The sequence below is a fragment of the Lucilia sericata genome, unplaced genomic scaffold (assembly GCF_015586225.1).
Source record: "Lucilia sericata isolate MDLA Ls3-8-SP2 unplaced genomic scaffold, ASM1558622v1 Contig000810F_arrow, whole genome shotgun sequence".
Taxonomy (NCBI): Eukaryota; Metazoa; Arthropoda; class Insecta; order Diptera; family Calliphoridae; genus Lucilia; species Lucilia sericata.
Genome location: NW_023994802.1, coordinates 53,152 through 76,932, shown reverse-complemented (window position 1 = coordinate 76,932; position 23,781 = coordinate 53,152). Strand labels below are relative to the sequence as shown.

General features: G+C 28.3%; 3 protein-coding genes across 7 annotated transcripts; all 3 read right to left on the bottom strand.

Annotated features, from left to right (window-relative positions):
* Positions 1–622: 622 nt before the first annotated feature.
* On the bottom strand, positions 623–22,687 carry LOC119608230 (diphthine methyltransferase). The gene is made up of 2 exons (XM_037962556.1): positions 22,548–22,687; positions 623–1,782 (listed from the first exon to the last, which is right to left on the bottom strand). The coding sequence occupies exon 2, from the start codon at positions 1,774–1,776 to the stop codon at positions 718–720; it is 1,059 nt and encodes a 352-aa protein (XP_037818484.1). The 5' UTR covers positions 1,777–1,782; positions 22,548–22,687; the 3' UTR covers positions 623–717.
* LOC119608229 (putative uncharacterized protein DDB_G0271606) lies at positions 4,594–11,354 on the bottom strand. 5 transcript variants are annotated; one of them, XR_005231805.1, is made up of 4 exons: positions 8,510–11,354; positions 7,151–7,535; positions 5,795–6,959; positions 4,594–4,896 (listed from the first exon to the last, which is right to left on the bottom strand). XR_005231805.1 is itself a non-coding variant. In XM_037962554.1 (4 exons), exons 1-4 carry the CDS (start codon positions 10,100–10,102, stop codon positions 5,905–5,907), a joined length of 2,904 nt encoding a protein of 967 aa, XP_037818482.1. In that variant the 5' UTR covers positions 10,103–11,354; the 3' UTR covers positions 4,594–5,904. The 5 variants fall into 5 exon arrangements, 4 of the variants coding, with proteins under 4 accessions (XP_037818482.1, XP_037818481.1, XP_037818480.1 ...); XM_037962554.1 differs by having other exon boundaries at positions 4,594–6,959; positions 8,510–9,022; positions 9,152–11,354; XM_037962553.1 differs by having other exon boundaries at positions 4,594–6,959; positions 8,510–10,956; positions 11,039–11,354.
* On the bottom strand, positions 19,795–22,203 carry LOC119608231 (serine/threonine-protein kinase pakD). Its single transcript, XM_037962558.1, has one exon. It carries the CDS (start codon positions 21,792–21,794, stop codon positions 20,931–20,933), a length of 864 nt encoding a protein of 287 aa, XP_037818486.1. The 5' UTR covers positions 21,795–22,203; the 3' UTR covers positions 19,795–20,930.
* Positions 22,688–23,781: the final 1,094 nt, after the last annotated feature.

Here is a 23,781-nt window from a genome sequence, read left to right as displayed (position 1 = left end):
GAGGATTTAAACTTTAAATTGGGTATTTTTACATAATTCCTTCGAGAAATGTTTGCGAAGTTTTTAAAGGAACTGTTATAACTAAAATGTTTTATAGAAAATTATTTTTCTTTAACAAAAAACTGTTATACCAATAATTTTTCACATAATTTCTTTAAAAAAATCAAATTTTTCTATAGCAAAATTGTTATACATAAATTATTCTATATGAAACTGTTATACAGATTTTTTTCTGTAGAAAAAACTGTTATACATAATTTTTTTATGGAAAAATTTTTTATAAACAATTTTTTTTAACTGTTATACACAAGTCTTTCTGTAAAAAAACTTTTACACAAATTTAAAAAAAACTGCTTTATGCAAATTTTTCTATAGAAAAAAACTCTTCGAAAATTTTTCTATAGAAATTGTTATTCACAAAATGTTCTATAAAATATCCTAAAAGGAATAACTGTACATACAAATTATTCTATAGAAAAAACTCTTGTACATATTTTTCTATAAAATACTGTTATATAGAAACATTTTTAAAGAAAAAATTTTTATTTGGCATTTTTTATAAAGATACAAATTTTTATTGACTTATTATGTTATTAATTATTATTATTAAATCTTTATTAGTATTTAGTATACTTTATCAATTGCAAATACAATATAACAAATTACATAATATATTTTTTATTAAAAAAGAACAATATTAAACAATTTTTATAAAAATCAATCTTTTTCCAAACTGGCAACACAAAGTTTATGGTCATAAAACGAACATGTAGCCATATAGAGCGTTTCTTCATTTTCGTCCGCATTTAAACACCAATCAGCTCCATAACAAATACTCTTGTGTTCGTAATATTCACCAACTAATTTCGGTGCAGCCACTTCATCCATCTCAACCACACTAAAGTTATGATACATACAGGCAGCCAATATTAAATCTTTGTTTAAAGGATGAGATTTTAAACGCCATATGCCACCGGATAGATTAATTTCACCCAGCGGTTGTTTCATGGCACGTGTATCAAAAATGCGTAAATTTTCATCATAGCTGCCGGTCAATAGAATATGTTCTCGCTTCGGATGACTTAGAAGAGAAGTAACACCGGCCATATGGGATTTGTTGAGTAAAACTCTGCTTTCCATGCGTAAATCGTAGGCGTGCAGAAATGTATCATCACCACCAGTGTAGACACGATTTTTATCCCACTTATCGAAGGCACATATCCAAGCTTCAAAATTATGTGCCGGCCATGTACGTAAATTAGTAAGTTTTCTTTCATCCGACCAGCTTAACAAACTGATGGCACCTTTTGAATCGGAAGCTAAAATATGTTTTGTATTATTTTTCTCAATTTGACCCCAATCTAGAGATAAAGCCAATAGATTATCATCGTCCGAGTTTAAATCCAGTGAGTGCAGTAGCTTTAATTTGACATTATCCAAAGCATAAACATCAATTTGTCCCAAAGCATTGGCGGTGGCCAAAAGGGGCAAATCATTTTGACTATTCTTCAACCATTTCATATCGAGTATGGCTGCCGTTTCTAAACGATCCAATTCTTTTAGAGATTTTGTTATACGATCAAATTTGTATAGAAATATACGACCCTTGCGTCGACATGGTGGTGGTGCAGCAGAATCCGCTTCTTTGTTTTCTTCCAGTTGATAGGTGCCACAAACAAAGTAATTGTTATAGTCAGGATGCGGACACCATTCTATGGAATCGGCCGAATATTCCGTGTCAATGGTATGGAGTGTTTTTATTTTAAACATCTTCATTTAAAGCTAAAATGAAATACAAGAAATTAAGTGAAATTTTTCTATTATACACACATTTTTCTATAGAGAAAACTGTTTTACACAAATTGTCCGAGATAAACAAAACTGTTATACACAAAGTGTTTATAGAAAAACTTTTCTTTAAAAAAACTTATATATACAAAATTTTCTTTATAAAAAAACTGTTATATAAATATTTTTTATGGAAAAGCTGTTATACAGGTATTTTTCTAGAGAAAAAACTGTTATACCCAAATGTTTCTATACAAAAAAGTTGTATAGAAATTATTATATAAAATTCTTATAAAAAAAATGTTACAAAAAAAAAACTATTATAAAAAATTTTTCTACTGAATAAACTGTTATAAAAATTTTTATCTATAGAAAAATGTATAATACACAAATGTTTCTATAAAAAAAAGTGTTAAACACAAATGTTTCTATAGAAAAAACTGTTATACACAGATTTTTCTCTAAAAACTGTTATAAACAAATTTTTCTATAGAAAACTTTTATACAGAAGTTTTATGTAGAAAAACTGTTTTATAAAATTTTTTCTATAACTGTTATACACAAATTTATCTATAGAAATACTGCTATACACAAATTTTTCTATAGAAATAGTGGTATAAACAATTTTTTTCTATAGAAAAAACTGTTATACACAAATTTTTCTACAGAAAAAACTGTTATACACAATTTTTTCTTTAGAAAAAACTGTTATACACAAATTGTTCTTTAGAAAATAGTTTTATACACAAAAAATGTGTTATACACAAATTGTTCTTTAGAAGAAAGTGTTATACACAAATGCTTCTTTAGAAGAAAGTGTTATACACAAATGCTTCTTTAGAAGAAAGTGTTATACAAAAAAATTTTCATTAGAAAAAAGTGTTATACACAATTTTTTCATTAGAAAAAATTGTTATAGACAAATTTTTCTTTAGAAAAAACTGGCATACGCAATTTTCCTTAGAAAAAACTTTTATAAACAATTTTTTCTTTAGAAACAAATTTTCCTTCAGAAAAGGCTGTTAAAATCAAATTTTTCTTTAGAAAAAGAGTGAAATTTTTCTATAGAAAAGTGTTATACATAAATGGTTCTATAGAAAAACTGTTATACTTAAAATTTACTTAAGAAAACACTGTCTTACACAAATGTTTCTATAGAAAAACTGTTAAACTTAAATTTTTCTAAAGAAAAACTATTATATACAAATGTTTCTATAGAAAAACTGTTATACTTAAATTTTTCTTCAGAAAAAACTGTTATACACTGCTTTTATATAGATAATTTTCGAATATTTTTCTTTTAATAGAAAATTGTTCAACAACTTCTTTTTTATAGAAAATTTTGCAAAAATTTCCCTTTTTAAATTTTTCATTAGAAGAAAGTGTTATACACAATTTTTTCATTAAAAAAAATGTTATAGAAAAATTTTTCTTTAGCAAAACTGGTATACACAATTTTCCTTAGAAAAAACTTTTATATACAATTTTTTCTTTAGAAAAAACTGTTATACACAAATTCTTTCTTTAGAAAAAACCGTTAGACACAAATTTTCCTTCAGAAAAGGCTGTTAAAATCAAATTTTTCTTTAGAAAAAGAGTGAAATTTTTCTATAGAAAAGTGTTATACATAAATGTTTCTATAGAAAAACTGTTATACTTAAACTTTGATTAAGAAAACACTGTTTTACACAAATGTTTCTATAGAAAAACTGTTATACTTAAATTTTTCTTCAGAAAAAACTGTTATACACTCCTCTTATATAGATAATTTTCGAATATTTTTCTTTTTATAGAAAATTGTTCGACAACTTTTCTTTTTATAGAAAATTTTGTAAAAATTACCCTTTTTAAATATTTTTTGAAAATTTATTTTTTTAATAATTCCAATTAAAAAAATTTCCTTTTTTGTTTTTTACTACTTTAAAAAATTATTGACTTTATTATTACGTTTCTTTTTTTGTTTTGTTGTTTAGTTTTTAAATCATACATATAATATGTTTTTGTTTTTATAATGTATACAGTATATTAAATTATGAATATATAATAATATATATATATATATTGTGTTGTTGTATATATCATTATTATTTCTTTAAATATATGTATGTATATGCATGTTGTATGTATATTTTATATATTTATATATATATATAAGTTTTATGTATATATGTTATGTATACTAATATTATTTTTTATATGTTTTATTATTTATTTTTTGTTATTACACAGTAATATTAGCTTAATAGTTATTTATGTTTATAATAGTTTTACAATCTTAGGACATTATTATTAATATTAATATGTGTGGTTTTTTGATGTTTTCTTTTTTTTTATTATTTTATTTATATAAGTATAAGTATATAAATTAGTTTTTTGCTTACTACAAATATTATGTATACTTTCTACATACACTGATTAATTTTTTAAAAAATAAAATTGGAAATATATAAAATATAAAAAAAAAAATTCAACCAAACAAATAGAAATTTTTAAAAATTTTAACACAAAATTTAAAATTTGTTCATAATAATGTTAACGATGACAAAAATTAAAGTTATATAAATTTAAACAAAAGTATAACTATGTATGATGTTATTTAATATTATTACTTTTTTGTTTTGTTTACTGGTATACTACAAAATTAGTGTTATTAATTATATAAATATATATTTTGTTGGTTGTGTTAAATTATTATTTTTTTATTTTTATTTTTAAAATACATATTATGTAATGTATGCTTTTGTTGTATTACTACTACGGCATCTAATTGTTATATTTTATGTAGTATTTATGTTATTTATTCTATATGTATTTATTAATAGGATTATGCTGTTTTGTGTCTATGTGTTTCTTTTCTTTTTGTTTTTTATTAATTAATTTGCTTTCTCAATTATTTATTTATATTTTTATATATGGTGTATGTTTTACTTTTCTTATAGGTCTTGGTTTTACTCTTAACAAATTTTATTTTATATTTTTTTATGAATAATTTTTCTTATTAAATGTGTGATTTTTTTAATATTTTTTTTTTTGTAACTAAGTTTTTTTTTTAGTTTTATATGCGTGTGTGTTTGTGTAAGAAGGTTTAGATATTGTATAAAAAGTTTGCTGCAAGTTTGAAGATTTTATTCGGTATATAGATCAGTTGTGAAATGATGATTTCATTTTGGTATATAAACTCTTTGCAAACTAAAAATATTCACTTTTTTAATAGAGAAATAAAGATTTTTTTAAAAACTTTAAACTATTTTCACAGAATTATTTAGCATTTTAAATTTTTTTTGAACTTAGTATCTGATTTTCGAATATCACTATATTTTGAAACTACATGCTTAAAAAATTTATGACAATTTTGAAATTTTTTCTCAAAATTTTTAAGTTCGAAATTAAAAAATAAAAGAAATTTGGACTCAAATAACAATAAAATCGTATTTTTATGAATCCTCATGAATTGGAAATTTTTTCGAACTTAACATCGAATTTTCGATTATCACTTTAAAAGCCTATATTTTGATACTACTTTAAAAATCCTTCAAAAATTTATTTTTGAAAATTTTTAAATTTGAAATTGAAAAATAAAAAAACTGAAATACATAATATTAAAATCGTATTTTTATGAATCCTCATAAAATGGAGATTATTTTAACGCTTTAAAATTTTTTCGAACTTAACAGCGAATTTTCGAAATTAATTTCGAATATTCGTACACCACTTTAAAAGCCTATATATTGAAGCTACTCTAAAAATCCTTAAAAAAAATTATGAAATTTTCAAAATTTTTTAGATTGTTATTTAAAAAATTGGACTAAATTCAAAATTTTTAAGTTTGAAATTGAAATTTTTAAAAAAATTTAACTAATATTGAACAAAAATTCGACAAATAAAAATAAATATAAATTTTTCTCCAATTTGTAACTTTTACGCAACAAAAAGTCGAAAATTTTTAAAAATTTTACATTTTCCCTAATAATAAATAAATTTAGTTTTGAAAAAACAATCTACATACCATTTATAAAATTATATAATAATCATCATCAACAACTATGATCAGTTAATGTGGTGGTGAGTGAGTGAGGGTGATCTTTAAATAATGTTCTGAATAAAATAAGATTTAAATTATTTTGTTTTCATGACAATTATGGGTTCAAGAATTTTTAACATATCATTATTTTCCGGTTGACCATTATTGTATTCTTTGTTGTTGCCTTTTATGAAATTATTATTGTTGTGGTTGTTGTTCATTTGAAGTAGTATCGGAGTTTGACCTGGAAGTAACATACGTTGTTGTGTTTGCTGATGTTGCATTTGTAACAATTGTTGCTGCTGTTGTTGTTGTTGTTGCTGTGCCTGTTGCTGCTGCTGTTGTTGTTGTTGCGCCTGTTGTTGCTGCTGCTGTTGCAGTTGTTCCTCACTATTTGAAGCACTTTCCTGTGATATACTACCGCCGCTAACACTATTATTGCCACCACCATCGTTAGGTTTTGTTTCATAGCCACCATTTGTAGAAGCACCCAGTGACTGTTCATAGATGCCCGATGGAGTGGTGGAACCACCATTTTCGGATTTAGAGCGAAAGTGAGGTGTATGAGTTCGTAGGCGACGCATTCGTGCATATTCGGCTTGTCGTGAGAGACGTATCTTTTTCTCTTCGGGCGTTTCGGTTGCACGTATTTCGGCTCGTTTGAGACGGGCCCGTTCACTTAGTTTCTGTAGACGTACTACTCGTTGTTCGGGTGTTTCGTTAGCTCGCAGTGCTCTCTGATGGGCAGCCATTTTGTCGAGTCGTTTGCGTTTCTCATCATCACTTTCGTATTTGAGTTTACCATTGCTGCGTATAATGTTGGGGGAGGAATGTTCTTGTTGTTGTTGCTGCTGCTGCTGTAGGTTCGGTTGCAATATTTGCTGCTGTTGTTGCTGGTTCTGCTGTTGTTGTTGTTGTAATTGTGTGTTTAATTGTTGATATTGTTGACCACGTCCGCGGCGCTGAGCATATTGTGGAGATGCTAGCATTTGATTGATCTCCTGTTCTAGCAAAGCACTCATTTTTTGTTGCTGCTCTTGCTGCTGAAGTACATCGTCCTGCGACGCATCTTTATTTGAGCTAAACAGCTTTCTAGGACGACCGCGGACCGCTTTTGGAAAATCCTGTATTACATGTTGTTGTTGGCTGGCTGTAGGTACACTCATTTGGTTGGGCAGTAAGGTTGACAGGTTAAGGTTAAGGATGGGGGAATAAAGAAAACAGGATTTCAACGAAAAAAACAAACAAAGAACAAAATTAATTGCAAAATTATCAATAGGATCCTTTAAGTTTTCTTTATTCAAATAAAAATAAGAAAAAGAAAAACTTATTTTCTCCTACCCGCAGCATTTGTTGGTGGCGAGGATCCAACTGCATTTGTGGCCGTTGAAAAGTGTACTGGCGTAAATGGGGGCGGCACCGTATTCGGCGCTATGCCCAGCTGAAAGCCATTATGATACATAGGATAATAGGCGGCTGTTTGGGTTGGTGTATTTGGCGGGGTTGTTACCGATACCGTTGAGTTGGCTGCAGCTGCCGGAAAGGTTGCCAAATAGGGAAATTGATTGTAGAGCGGTGTTGGGGGATTTTGTATTTGTGGATGTGTAGTTTTTACTTTTGATTCACTTTTTTCGTTCTGTGTTCCTCCACCTGTTCCGGTTGGGACTCCAACAGACCCGCTGTTGTTATTGTTGCCGCTGCTACTGCTGCTCGCTGTATTATTTGTCTGGAAAAAAACATTGTCCATTTCTTAGACTACTGTGGAAGTGGATGTGTTTGTCGTTGGGTAAAGAAAAATCTTAATTACACATACAACAAATAGCAAATGATTTCAAATGAAGAATCATCATAACTCTATTATGCAAATACGAGAGTTAGATAGAAAAAATACAATTTATATTTATTGTTTAGTATTGTAATTGAAAAGTTTCTTTTTTTTTTGTTCGAGTATTACATCTATATATTCAATAGATTTCATGGTAAACTACCGTTTACTCTCTATTTGATTAGTCGTCGTAGACATTTGGTTTTTCTTACATTTTTCTTTAATTTTCCTAAAGGAGCTTTAAGTGGAATATAAATATTAAAAAAGTTTTCTTATAATATAAACAACATTAAGAGTATTTAAAGATTTAACAAAAAATAATAAGAAAAAATCAACACAAAAGGAAAGAAACATGTTTTTAGCACTCACTCACATATTAAAGGTTAGTCGCCGAAATAACAGCAAGAGCCCATTTTTCAATTGTCAGCAAATCGAGGGGCGCAGATATTTATTTTATATATCGACAGAAATAAACACAATATTTAGACGAAAAAGGTCGACGAGAAAACAAAAAGTCAAAGATCATGGCGCAAACTCCAAGTACGGGGATAAAATAGTTAACTCACTGAAAACAAAAAATCTAATCTATAAGCCTCAACAACTTCTGGAGCAGTTTTGAAAATATTCGCATACTATTCCTTGCAGTAACTGAGGCTTTGAGGTGTAGGTATGTTTTTTTGTAGTTTAATAATTATTGGTTAATTTAGATTCGGTTCCATTTTTAGAGAAATCATTTGCTATTTCTTCGTTCCATTCATCATCATTACACAACACACACACATTTCATATCATATCAAAAGTAATCGAATTCATTTAGGGTTTTCGTTTTCATGTTGCAGAAGCAGAAAACACTGTTAGTTCGACACTATACCAACCTGTTGAAGCTCCGGCTTCTTAGCATACTTATTCTGATATAATTCTAGCGAACTCGCGATTGTGCTGAAGTGAGGAACATTAGCTGCTGCTACATTTGGCAGCTTGGCCTTTTGTGAGGCCTCATCGTACAGCTGTTGCTGAAAAAGATTCGACGTCTCCGATTCGAGGAGATTTGCAGCTGCCGACTGTTGTTGCGGAGTGCTAAAACGATTCTGTTGATTGTTGGTGGATTGCTGAGATTGCGGCTGCTGTGTTTGAGGTTCCTGCTTGAGGAGGGCAGCACTGCCTGTGCGTAAAGTGGCTGGATTGATGAACATGTTCTGATAGTATTCAATGGGATTGGCTGCCAGGGCGGCAGCTTGCTGATATGATGCTGTTAGCTGTTGTTGGTCATCTTGGGCGCCGCCGGCAGTTTGTCGGGATAGTTCATCGTTTCCGGTCGGTGTTGCCGAGTTTGTTCCTGCTGCTCCCGTTGCTGCTGTTCCGCCGCCTGCTGCTGTTGAAGGTGGTGCCTGATGGTTTAGATTTAAAGAGTCGTTATTATTACAATTTATTGAAGCGCTTTGCGTCGTATTCGAATTCTGATTCGAATTCGGAGTCTGCGCCGCGCCGTGTTTTATTATTTTTTTCTTTTCTCTGACCTTTCTCGCATACTCATTGAGTTTTTTCAGTCGCTCCTTACGCTGCTCGGGGGATTCACTGGCAATACGCTGCCGGGCTCTGGCTGCCATTTCGGCGAGACGAATTTTCCTTTGCTCCGGTGTTTCATTGGCTCGATACATACGCATCCGTTCGGCAAGTTTTTGCAGTCGTTTAGCCCTTTGATCTGGCGATTCCATGGCGCGACGCAGACGCTGCCGTGCGGCGTTACGTACTAAACGCATGGCTCGTTCCATTTCGTTTTCATTCTGACGACGCATTCGATTGGCTTCGGCATTGCGTGCCAGCCGCTTGCGATATTCATCTTCGGTCTCACGATTGCGTCGTTCTCGCATTCTCTCGGCATTGCGTGCCAAACGACGAGCTCGAGCCTCTGGACTTTCGTTCCAACGATGACGGACGGCCGATGAGGTGGACGATGTCACTGACGCCGGCCCCAACGAAGTGGTGTTCGCGGTGGTTCCTGCTCCAGCACCACTTGCAGTGCCGCCGCTGTTGTTGGTAATGGGCGTGGGTAGGGGTGGTTGTTTGAGGGACAAAGGCTGCGGATAAGTGACCGCTGCGGCCAACTGCAATTGTTGTTGCTGCTGTAGTTGCAATTGATCTTGCTGCTGCTGTTGTTGTTGCTGTTGTTGCTGCTGTTGTGAGGCTAAATGCTGTTGCAATTGATGCTGCTGTAAATGATGCTGTTGCAGTTGTTGTTGCTGCTGCTGATGCTGCTGTTGGAGTTGTAATTGTTGCAGTTGCTGTTGATGATGCGACAACGGTACCAGCAATGTTGAGGGATGATCGATGAGTAGGCGGGCATTCGAGCCATTGAGAGCTAGCAAATTTGTGGCATATTGTTGATGATGATGTTGTTGTTGCTGATGCTGTAAATGTTGCTGTTCTAATGATGGCTCTACTTTTATCCCATTGGGACCAGATTCCATTATTTTCTACACCGGACACGCACTCACACTACACACAAATGCAATCAGGAACAATTGTTGTTGCTGCAGTTAAATATTGTTGGGTTAGTAGCTGCTGCTGCTGCTCTTGTTGCTATTATTGCTACTTGCAAGTAGTCAAGCGTAAAAATTTTACGAAGTAGCAACAATGATGAAGACAGCGAAGGCAAAGTCAACGAAGAAGAAGACGACGACGATAATGATGAAAGTGGTGCAAGTAATAAAGTTTTCTTCTTTTTATTCCACATTGAAAACAGGAAAAAGTGTTCAACACTTTTTGTAACTCCCCCAGACTTCTTATTTCATTTGTATTTCATACAAAAGTTATTTAAGAAAATTAAAAAAAAAAAGAAAATATACATATACAAAAATTCACTTTATTTTTTGTCTATTTTTATTTTGTTCTCCTTTTTCTATGCCTTTTCTTTGCTTTTCGTTCGATTTTCCACTTACAACCACACTGATGTCACTTTACAATGGTTACAATAACAAAAAACACAAACCATCAGAAAAATAAAATTGCGCTTTCACATCAGTTTTTGACGTTTCCATTTGATTTGTCAGTGTTTTTTTATTCTTCTTTTCGTCTGCTTCTTCTTCTTAGTCTTGCTATTCTCCGTTGTTTGCTGCGAGTTTTTGTATTTTGTTTCTTCGTTTGTCTGTACGTTTTTCGTATTATTATGTATGTATGTACGAAGTATGTGAGTGTGAGAAAATTCCAATGTCATCTACATGGCATTGGAAATGACCACAAACAGAATTTTTCAACGCTTATATGTATTGCCCAACTTCCAATCGATTTTTCACATGATTTTTTCGCTTCTTTTTTTTTTTTTCTTTAATATAGAAGAGAATTATATTTTTATAAAAAATATATTATTATTTATTTTAAGAATTTCCCTTGTTAATTGTTTATACTTAATACAATTTGTGTAACAACAACGTGTTGTTAAAGTTGCGTTTTTTACGTTTTTTTTCGCTCTCTTAATGTTTGCCTTATATAGTGTTTTTGTATTTGTTGTCTCTCCCTTGTTGTAGATTTTTTTTATAGTTAAAAAATTTAATTATTTATTGTTTTCTTTCTTGTTTTTTGGTGTTAATTTTATTATCACGTGTTTTATATATAGAAAAATATTATAAACAGTAATTTTTATTTTGTTTTCTTTTAATTAAAAAAATATTATTTTGCACAAATATACGAACACCAACACTCTGTCTCCACACAAAAAATGTAAATAAGTTCTTATTGGAAAGCGGTGTATTTAACGTGAATTGGAAAGAGTAAAATAATACACCGAGTGTAAATGGTTAGTAAAATGTTTGGATTTTTTTGGGAATTTGCGAAAAATCAAATGCGCGAAGTTTTGGAAAAAATTTAATATGATAATTATTAATTTTTCAAATGGTGTTTGTTGTAAACCTTTTTATTTAGGCCATTCTTTTTAACCATGTTTAGACTATATGTTGATAGAGGACAATATTTCCTTTTTATCGTATAAAAATACGATATTGTAAAAAAATGTAATTAAAAAGTAGTTTTAATTAAAAATTTAGTTTAAAATTACACAGGCCAACAAAATTTGAAAAAGATCGAGACCCCCCTGAATCCATATATGACCTCAAAATATCTCCATCACACCAAGTTATCCAGATATAGAGTCATAAAAGTTGGTCGTCTCTAAAATAATGGTTTAACCTCTGTTATGTCTAGTTGATACATCGGCAAAAATATCATCCTGGAATCGGGTTTTTTCGATTTTGGTCTCTAAGTTAAAAATTCGTTGGCCTGTGTTATTTTTTTTTCTACTGTGCATTTTTAACCCTTTAGGCAGTAGTACATTTTAATCCTTTAGCCAGTAGATTTTCTTTCAGTGTATTTACTTACAAACAAAAAACTTGTTTACCATCATCAATAATAGCAGTAATGATACAGAAAAAATGCTTTGGCTATGTGTATGTATGTATGTGCGTATTTCATTTTCAAAAAAGGATTAACTTCCAATACACAGCCAGACATACTCATTCCAATATATAAAACATACATACACTCACTCTCTCTTTCTCACATTTATAATGAACAAATTCAAACCCAGTAGAAATATTTAACGTATGTTATCCCATAGTAATAACCTTTTAAAGTTAATTGTATGTCAAAGTGGGTGGGGGTAAAAATCAATACAATTGCTAGATGTTTTTTTTTTTTTTTTGGAAAAGAAAATCTTTAGATTGCAAAAGATTTTAAGTAAAATTTAAGTAAAGGAATTTGTAGTTTTTTTAATAAAATTTTCTATTTTGGAATTCTAAACTTTGTCCTTAGGCCAGAATATTAAAGCTTCGTTTAGGGGCTATATTTAACTATCAAGGAAAAGAAGAAAACGGTCCTACAGCAATCTAAAATTTAAAAAATGGCGACTGACTCGAATTATTGTTGACACCTAGACCAGTTGGCATTACATTGTACATACATATGATAGGTTTCCTTTTGAAGATTAATAGACTAAAGAGATGCTGAAAGAAATAGCAAGCACAGGGTGGAAATTTGATCGAAAAGGAAGTGACACTGAGGAAAAACTTCCAATTTGGACTGAGTTGCGTTAAACTCGAATCTGAACTCGATTATTGTTGACACCTAGGCGGCAGTGAAATATTAAACCGTCCGTTGAAGTTTACGGAGGACTGTAAAAGGTTCTTGGCATTATATACAATTGGGATTTGATAGTTTCCTAGCGATAGTTAATAGCAAGTAAGGGATGGGCACTTGACCTAAAAACTGTGATTCAAAACTTTCAAATTGTGTCAATAACATATCTACGAAAGAATGTATGTATATTGGAACCAAAGGATGGGAAGCAATATGCCTAAAGCTCTATTTTAATATTTTAGTACCCGATTTCTCGAAAACTTGAACTACTGAGTTTATTATAGGATTCAGTGTAGCCCAATCATGGTCTCTGGGTAAAAAATGTGTTAAGTCTGTTTTAAATTCTTGTCTATAACTCCTCATTACACAGGTCAACAAATTTTTAACGCAAATACCAAGGTATACTTTTCTAAAGGATTGAGCAGCACATAATACGTATCAGAATTTGTCCTTCACATCAGGTATTCAAGATATCGAGTCATGAAACTCAAATTAAGCTGTTTTTTGCCATCTTTGAGACGGTATAACAGCGCGAAGACATGTTTATTTGTAAAATTTGTTATGTCATCTGAAAGTTCAATCTGTCGACATTAAAATAAAGATTTATGCTTTGTTTTTCGAGATATTGGTTTTAGCGCTACACAATAATTTAGAAAGTTGTGCCTTGATCTCTGGGTTTCGACTTTTTTCAATTTTGTAGGCCTGTGTTACTTAAGAGTATTCAAAATATTTCGAATATAAGTTGAAAAAAGCTTATAATCTAAAAAACTTCTACGAAAATTTGTTAAAATTCATGAAAATTTTAAAATTATTTAAAAAAAAATTGTAAATTATAAGAAATTGTCCCCAAAATAAAATTTAATTTTTATTAGTTCTCTTATATAATAAAAAAACACGATTTTTGTTTTTTAAAAATGTGAATGCAACTTTATTCATAATTTTTGTTTGTTTTTATTTTTTGTTTAGAAAGTGTACAATTACAATATTATTTTTTATTATTATTTTGTTGTTGTTGTTCTTGTTGTTGTTGTTCAATCAATACAATTTTATATTTGATTTTTTTTTCATTTTCTGGTTAGAAATTAATGATTACATTATAATTAATTAAAACAATTTTTATTTTTTTGTTTGTTTTCAATTTCTTTAATTTAAAAGTTAATGTTACTTGTTGTTTTACTTTAATATTACTTTAATTGTTTTTTTTTTCTTGTTAAATATATAATTTATTTTTTATTAATTTTGACTAGAACTAAATTATAAAAGAAAACAAAGTGTATTATTAAGTGAAAAGAAAAAAATTAAAAACTTAAATTATTTAAATTGTTTTTATTTTATTAATGCAAAAATATTTATATATTTTTTTATGTGGTTTTTATATGTATGTATATTTCTAATTAATTTTGTGGTGGAGTTTTTATTTTCAAACTTTAAATTTTGATTTTGTTTTTTGTGTTAAAACTAAAATGTTTAAAATTGTTTTTATAATATTTCACCAGAATTTTGCTATAATTTTTTTAAGTCAAAAAAAAAAGTAATCTAAAAACTATAAAATAATAAATAAATACATACATACACTCTCTCTAAGCAAATATACAGACACAAATTATTGCTAATGAAAACAAAAAACAAAGGTTTGTTAATTAGTTTATTTAAATATATTAATGACAATGATTTTATATGTAAGTTATGATGATGAAGTTAGACATTTTGGAAAAAAAAAACTATTGAATTTAAAAATAATGCATCCTCATCATGCTGCAGTGGTTAAGTTTAAGAAAAGGCTTCTTCAAAAATGTTTAAATTTGAAAATTAACTAAAATTCCCATTATTTAAAGATTAAACCAGAGACCAAAATATACTTTTCTAAAGGATTGAGCGATGCTGAATCCGATATCTCGAAAAGAGAAGAAGATATAACGGTGTTAAAAGCTTTATTTTAAAGTCGACATATTGGACTTTCAGATGACATATCATAATTTCGAGAATTTAAGTTCGAATTTAACACAAAATGCTTATTTTCTGAAACTTTATTAAAAATTTTTTAAATTTTATGAAAATTTTCAAAACTTTTTAAGTTCGAAATTCGAAAATGTCAAAAAATTTACCAAAAATAAAAGTAAAAAATTTTGAGATTATTTGATAACTTTAAATTTTCGAACATAAGTTCGAATTTTCGAAAATTAGAATTTTAGCTCGAATTTACTCTGAGAAACGTTTATTTTCTGAAAATACTTTTAAAATTCATGAAAAAGTTTTGAAATTTTTTTAGTTCGAAAATCTAAAATGTGAAAAATTTAACTTCGAGCATACATAGAAGTGCGAATTTTTAAATATTTTGTAGAAATTCTCAAAATTTATCATAATTTAGAAAATTTTAGTTGAAATTTACACTCAAACGCTTATTTTTTGAAACTTTATTAAAAATTCTTCAAAATTTTTGAAAATTTTCTAATTATTTTTAAAATTTTTTTTCAGTTCGAAATTCGAAAATGTAAAATAATATTGAGATAAATAAATTTAAATTATATTTTATGAATTTTTTTGATTTGGAGATAATTTTGACAACTTTGCAAATTTTTCGAACATAAGTTCGAATTTTTGAAAAATTTTTAAATTTGTCATAATTTAGAATATTTTAGTTCAAATTTACTCTCAAACGGTTATTTTCTGAATTTTTATTGAAAATCCTTCAAAATTTTCAAATTATTTAAAAAAAATTTTTTAAGTTCGAAATTCAAAAATGTTAAAAAATATTGAGATAAATAAATTCAAATTATATTTTATGAATCCTCCTGATGTAGAGATTTTTCTGACAATTTTAAAAATTTTTCGAATATAAGTTCGAATTTTCGAAAATTTTTAAAAATTTATCATAATTTACAGAATTTTAATTGGAATTGACTATGACTACCAAATAAAATTGAAATTATATTTTTAAGAATCCTCATAATTTACAATTATTTTAACAACTTGAACATTTTTTCGAACATAAGTTCGAATTTTCGTAGATTTTTAAAAATTAATCATAATTCAGAGAATTTTAATTGGAATTGACTCTGAAACTTTTATTTTCTGAAACTTTATTGAAAACACATAATAATTTTTGAAATTTTCAAAATTTTTTAAGTTCGAAATTCGAAAATGTAAAAATTGATCTCAAATAAAAGTAAAATTATATTTTTATGAATGCTGCTGAATTAGAGATTATTTTGTTAACTTTAAAAAATTTTCGAACATAAGTTCGAATTTTCGAAAATTATTAAAATTCATTATAATTTAGAAAATTTAAAAACAAATTTTGCCCTAAAACTTTTATTTTTAGTAGCTTTATCGCAAATACTTAAAAATTTATGAAAACTTTTTAAAATTTGTAAAAATTTTTCGAACATAAGTTTGAATTTTCGAAAAATTTAAAAATTGTTCATAATTTAAAGAATTTTAGTTCAAATTGACTGGGAAACGTTAAATTTTATAAACTTAAAAATGATTAAGCCACTGTTCATGATTTCATTGTTTTTGCATTCATTTAGAAAAGAAAAATTGTTAAAACAAAAAAACTGCCCAAAAGTTTTTAAAAAACTTTTCTAATTTCTCTACACTAGCCAAAGAGACTATTTGTTGTTGCTGATGTTTTGTATTGTATATTGTATTTACTTTAAGTTGTTGTTGTTGATTTTGTTTTTGTATCTGTTCTTAAGTTGCAAAGGATTGTTTTGGTAATTTCAGTTATTTGTTGTTAAATATGTATTTCTGCTGTTTGTTGTTGTTGTTGGTGTAATAGAATAAAATGTAAAAATGTTGTTTATTATTCTTTATAGTTATTTTGAGTGTATGTTTGTTTTTTTGTAAGTTGTTGTTGTAAAAATTTACATATGTAAATATTATGTTTGTTTTACATATTTTTGTTTTTTGTTACATTTTTGTTTATTGTGATATTTTTGTGTTTTATTTATATTATATTTTTTTATTATATATATAATTGTAAGCATACATGTATAATGCATGTGTTATAAAAATACTTTTTTTTAATTTTTTTTTTATATTTTGTGTTTTTTTTTTCTTAAAATTTATGTTTTTTTAAATTTATTATTAGTTTTTATTTATCTTTTCTGATGAGGCAAAGTTATATTACTTTAAGTTTATTACTTTGCAGTTTATTTTAATTTTAATATTTTTCTTTTTTTTTACTTAATAATAGTATATGTTGTGTATATATAATATTTTTTTTATTTTATTTGTTTTTACTACATCTACAAATACATACGTACTTCCTTTTTAACTTTACCTTCTTCTTTTTATTATTTTGTTTTAACTTTCTTCCTTTTTCCCTCTACTAATTTTATGAATATGTTCATTTTTGAAGATTTGTTTATCCTCGTGTTAAGGTTTTTTTTATATTTTTATTATTTATATGTTTTTTTTTTTAACTACAGCTACAACTACAGTTTTATATTTATATATATGTATATTAAATTTTTATTAGTATTGGGTGTTGGTTTTTTAAAAATATTAACATAATTTTAAATATTTATATTAATTACAAAAAGGTAAAGCTTTTTTTTTTAATGTAAATAAAATTTAAACTTAATTTTTTATATATTTTTACTGTGCGTTGTAATGTTTTAAAAAAATGTATTAAAAATTTCCAAAAATCCGCTAAAAATGTCTACCAATAACAAACTTTTAGTGTTCAGAAAAACTTAATAACAAATTAAAAAGTTTATATTTTAAAACCACTTTCAAAACACTTTAAAAATTCATTAAAAATTTTCAAATTATTTTCAAAATTTGTAAAGTTTTTTTTATAGAATAATTTAAAATTTTTGATATTTATCATAATTTACAGGACTTAAGTTCGAATTTGCACTGAAATGCATATTTTCTGAAACTACACTGAAAATATTTTAAAATTGTAAAAACATTTGTAAATTATTTTCAAAATTTTTTAAGTTTGAAATTCGAAAATGTAAGAAAATAGCCACAAATAAAACTTAAATTATATTTTTGGGAATCCTCATGATTTACTGATTATTTTAACAGCTTTAAAAATTTTTCGAAAATAAGTTCGAAATTTCGAAAATTTTTTGAACTCATCATGATTTAGAAAATTTTAGTTCGAATTTTCTCAGCAACACTTATTTCCTCAAATTGACAAAAAATTCATAAAAATTTTCAAGTTCGAAATTCGAAAATGTAAGAAAATAGCCACAAATGAAACTAAAATTACATATATTTTTATGAATCCTCATGATTTACAGATTATTTTAACAGCTTTAAAATTTTTTCGAAAATAAGTTCAAAATTTCGAAATTATTTTGAACTCATCATGATTTAGAAAATTTTAGTTCGAATTTTCTCAGCAACACTTATTATCTTAAAATTGATTGAAAATTCAGGAAAATTTAAAATTTTTTAAGTTCGAAATTCGAAAATGTGGGAAAAATAACCTCAAATGAAACTAAAATTTTATTTTTATGAATCCTCATGATTTACAGATTATTTTAACAGCTTTAAAAATTTTTCGAACATAAGTTCGAATTTTCGAAAATGTTTAATATTCATCATGATTTGGAAATTTTTAGTTCGAATTTACTATGAAATGCTTGTTTTCTGAAAGCTTATTGAAAATACTTTAAAATTGTAAAAAAATGTAAGTTCGAAATTCGAAAATGTGAGAAAATAACCCAAAAATTATATTTTTATGAATTTTCCTGATTTAAAGATTATTTTAACTTTAAACATTTTTCGAACATAAGTTCGAATTTTCAAAATTTTTTTTTAAATAATGAAGATTTATATAATTTTAGTTTGTATTTTGCCAAAAAAATTATGGATCCTCTTCTAGAGACTGTTTCAAAAGCATTAAAAAATTATCGAACAACATTCAACAGTTCAAAATCATTTTCCAAAATCGTTATAGAAAGTAATTATTATACCCTTCACCTTCGTGAGAATGATTTACTTACACGATTGTAATTTTGAATCTGTCACCTTATAGATATCGAAGTCCATTTAGCTGGGTCCTTATTTCCGTATGTTAAATTAAAATTCCTGAAAACCCCAGATATCTTCGGGATGCAAATATTAGACCTATTTTTTAAAATCAGCAAAATCGTTCCATAAAGAAAATTAGTGTTAAATTTGGAAAAAACCCATGATTTTTATGAGCCCAACTTCGGATAAGTTTTCCAAAAATTGTTATACCTTTCACATTCGCGATTCTAAATCCTTATGGATATTAAAGTCCATTTATATCTGATCAGTAAAGTAATTATTATATCCTTCTCCTTCGAGAGAATGCTTTACGATTACAATTGTAATTTCTATAGATTAGAATTGTGAACTGAGGATCCTAGTTATCTTAGGTATCCAAACCTTGAATCAGACATGCTTTCGAAAAGTTTGCTATAAGAAATCAGCAAAATCGGTCCATAATTAATAAGGAAATAATGACATTTCCAGAACTTTATATATAATTTTGTTTCATAGCAATATGTATATCAAAAGAGAGCTACTAATATTTCAAATATTTAGACAAAAAAAATTTAAAAAACAAAGAACAAATTTTCCAAAAATTAAGAAAATATTAAAAAAATTAACAAAAAATCTTAAAAGCCGTTTTTTATTTTTATAATTTTATAAAACAATAACTAATTTGAGCCCTTATGAGAAAAAATATTAGAACCTTTATTTTCAAAAAAAAAAAAAAAACTAACAAAAAATAATAATTTTATTGTTTTTGTAATATGTTAACAATAAATGATGATTGATAATTACTTTGATATATTCCAAAAACTTAATTGAATGCGTTTTTTTTTTTATTTTTTTACTTTATTAATTATTTTGTAAAGCTTTACCTCTTTGTTAAAAATACTTAAAATGTTTTGTTTTTGTATCAAATAAAATAATAAAAAATAAAATAAAAAATTTAAAAAGAAATATTATATATGATATCATTACAATGATCTTATTAAGAAAGGTGTGTTTTTGTTGTTGTTGTATATATAAATATTAGACGTGTAATTTGTGTGTGTTTTTTTATTAAATGGTTAAAAAGGTAAAGGATCAAGAAATTATATGTTGTTTTATATGTTGAATTGTTTAGGGGGGGGGGGGTTTTGTTAAACAAAATTAAATTAAATTTTTTTAAATAAATCACAAACTAGTAAGAATAGTATACATTAAAAATATAAAGAATTTTTTTTTTTTAAATTAAAACATAATGTTTTTTATAATATTAAATATTAAAAAGTATAAAACTAAATAAAATGTAACGTTAGTGTAAGATATTTTAAATATTTTCAAATTGAAAAATGTTTAAAATAAACACAAACGCACATATATAGAAAAATAGAATAAAAAATAAATTAGGATTTAATCCTGTTTAAAAAAATAAAAGTTAAAATAAATGTTTTAAAAAAGTTACATAATACGATTATTATTATTAAAGAAAACCACTAGTTATTAAACAAACAAAATAAAAGATATTTATAAGATCTGCAATACAAAAGAAAAGGGGTCTGAAACCGCCTTTTTAGTTGTATATTTTCCATTTCCGATTTTTCTTAAACAAAAACCTTTAAAATAGTTTTATTTTGTCTGCCAAACATTAGGCTATTGTAGAAATAATAATCTTCTCTTACTCCTTATAAGATCCATATCAAAAATTGTTAAAGTTGTAAAAAAATAGATCCTCTCCTGCTTTTTTTCCAATCTGGTGCTTATTTTTCCTTAAATTGTTTATTTAATTACTAATGTGCTGTTGGTGTTTTATTCTTTTTTTTTAATATTTTTATTTCTAATTCAAAATTTTTTTATTTTGTTGTTTGTTGAGAGAGAGAGAGGGGGTGTAGAGTAGTAGGTGTAGGTTTGTGTGTTGTGTGTGTGTATTTTATATGCTGCCTTCGTCGGGTCTACCTTTTTTATAAAGTTTTATTTACTTTTTTTGTTTAATTTTTAGTTTTTTTTTTTTTTTTTTAAATAGTTTGTAGAAAAAAATTGAAAGCTTACGCACCTTTAGCCACCTTTGTAAACAGACACAAACTTACATACACATGCAGGTCATCATCAACATTATCGGGAAGTAGTCTTACCAATGGTTAGACGACAACAACGATAACGTGATAAGCTTGTTGATGATAGTTGTCTTTTTTGTTTTCTTTTTCGCTTTTAATAGCCCTTAAGACGATCCGCTAACGGTGGCTTAGGTATTTTGGGTTGTTTGGCACGCGCTATACGCATACGCTCAGCTGCCTTGGCCAAACGTTTTTTACGTTCTTCGGGAGTTTCACTGGCACGTCGCAATCGCTGGCGTGCCGCATTTTTCATCAGTCTTAAGGTTCTTTGTACTTCGTTTTCATTCTGACGTCGTATACGATTCGCTTCGGCATTTTTCGCCAGCCGCAAACGATACTCAGCTTCGGACTCTTTGGCGCGTTTCTCGCGCATTCTTGCAGCGTTCCGTTCCAGTCTTCGTTGGCGGGCCTCGGGTGATTCGTTACTACGACGTCGGGCGGCTTTCTGGGCGCGTGTAGACTGCGAGGAGGTGCTGCTGAGCGACTGATGCAACGGATGGGCGTTTGTTGTGTTCGGATTGTTGTTGGCTGACTGTTGTTGTTGTTGCTGCTGGTGCTGGACCTGGTGGTGGAAAGTGTTTTCTAAATTTAGAGCAACTGCGGCAACAACCGTTGAATTGGCGGCAACGACGGCAGCGTTGGTGTTGGCGTTATTGTTGTTGGACGTGGAGGCGGCTGAAGAGGCAGAAGTATTATTGGCGGCGGCTGCTGCTGAGGCGGAGGAGGCGGCTGCTGCTGTTACTGCTGCGGCCGCTGCTGTTACCGTATAATTGTTATAGTCTATGAGTCCCCGATTACTTGGGTAGAGGTGATGCATGGGATTATCATAATTGAGGTATTCCGGTTTGATTAAGAAGGGGTCGCGTGCGGACAGTGGGGCCGTGGGTGAGTTGAGGAAATACAGGCGGCTATGATGATCTGTCGTTATGCTCCCTCCACCTCCCACTCCTGTGGACATCTGTAGTGGTGGATTTGCGATGTTGTATCAATCGCAGCTTTTTAGCAGTTTATTTCTTTTTTTGTCGTTTTGTTTTTTGCCAACTTTTTTTCGTTTGCCCTCCACACACAGAAATTTTCACACTTTATTATTCGCGCTTTTTTTGCGTTTCACACAAAAACTTTTCATTAACACTTAACAAAATCCAAAAAACACTTTGTTTTCGAAGTTTTTTTTAAATAGTAAAGAGGATTTTTCCAAAAAAATTTTACACAAAATTTAACAAAAAAAACTTTGAGTAAACAATAAAAGCGACATAACTAATCAATATGGAAAAAATATTTCCAAAATCTTATTGGAAATTGGGAAAAAGTGCGCAAACGTCATTTCCAATAAAAGTATGAATAATTCCAAGCAAAACTAAAACAGGGTTGTCTTGCACAAAAGTAATAACAAAACAAAGTGAAAATTATTTTTTCTACTAAATGTTTGTTATTCAATAGGCAAATTATTATAGTCAATAATTTTAAATAAATTATGGTTTTAATAATAAAATGTTTAAAAATATAAATAATTTTTTGTGTTTTCTTCGTGGCTTTTCTGCGGCAGTACTTTTTAATACAACTGTGTGTGTATGTGTTGTTTCACTCTACACATGTTTTCATTTCCAATTGTCAAATCTTTTTTCTCTTTTGTTTATGTTTTACAAAATCTTATAGAAAAATCGTATAAGATTTGTTTAATTATTTATGAAATATTAGAAAACTTACATACCTTTAGTTAATAAAGTTTTTATCTGAGCTTAAATTGTTTCGTTGCTTTTAATCAGTTAATTTAGTAATGTGTTTGAGTAATAAATCTTTAATTTTACTTCCACAAAATTTTTGTGCAATGTACACAAGTATGTTCGATGTGTCAATTAATTGTTTACAAAACTTAATTAGATGTTACCAGATTGTTAGGAAAGGTTTCTTTAGGTTGTTGAGCATAATAACGGTAATCATTATTTGAAACAATAGCAGGAAGAAGAATTAAATTACATTATGTCGGAAAAGGAATTTATTGTTAATATCTCCCTTTAAAATGTTACACGGTTCATAATTGACCATTGTTCCCTTATAAAACCCGAAAATCACTTCATTGTAAAAAAGTCATGATCGGCCCATAATTGATCATAGCTCCCATATAAAGCCATTTTCTTAAAATCCCTTACTGAATAATGATATCGAGATAAAATGATAAACCGATATGTTATTTATAGGGATGCCAATCCCGAAATCCCGATCCCGAAAATCCCGGGATTTTTCTGGATTGGTAAATCCCGAATCCCGAGATTTGGAAAATAAATCCCGGGATTTTTTCGGGATTAGGATTTGTTTCAAAAAACTGTTTTTATTTTCTTTTTTTGAGCCATAATTTTAATTAATTTGAAAATTACGATCTTATTTTATTTTTGACTCATGCAAAACAAAATTCCGCAGAGCTAATTTTATACATATTTGAACCTTTTATTTTTTAAAGTGGTATGAGTCCATACACATAGCACATATAAATTTATTTATTCACTTCGTTTTTATACCTTACACCACTTTAGTGGGGAGGGTATATTGGGTTTGTGCTGATGTTTGTTACACACAATAATATTGGTCCTATACCTTAAAGTATACCAATCGGCTCAGAATCATTTTCTGAGTCGATTTAGCTATGTCCGTCCGTCTGTCCGTCCGTCCGTGTAAACCTTGTAATCAAACTACAGCAATTTTGAAGATAATTCAATGAAATTTTGCATGATCTTCTATTGTACTAGAGACGGATCCTATTGAAAATGGATAACATCGGTCCAATATTTGACCTAGCCCCCATACAACTGAACCCCCCAAATAGGGTTTTTAAGTTCATAATTATGTTCAATATACTCGTAACTCGACAAAATGCTGCAAAACCAAGTTCTATACTAGCCTTCATGACCCTGATGTATTTTTTGATGATGCGGCCTCATTTGACGCTA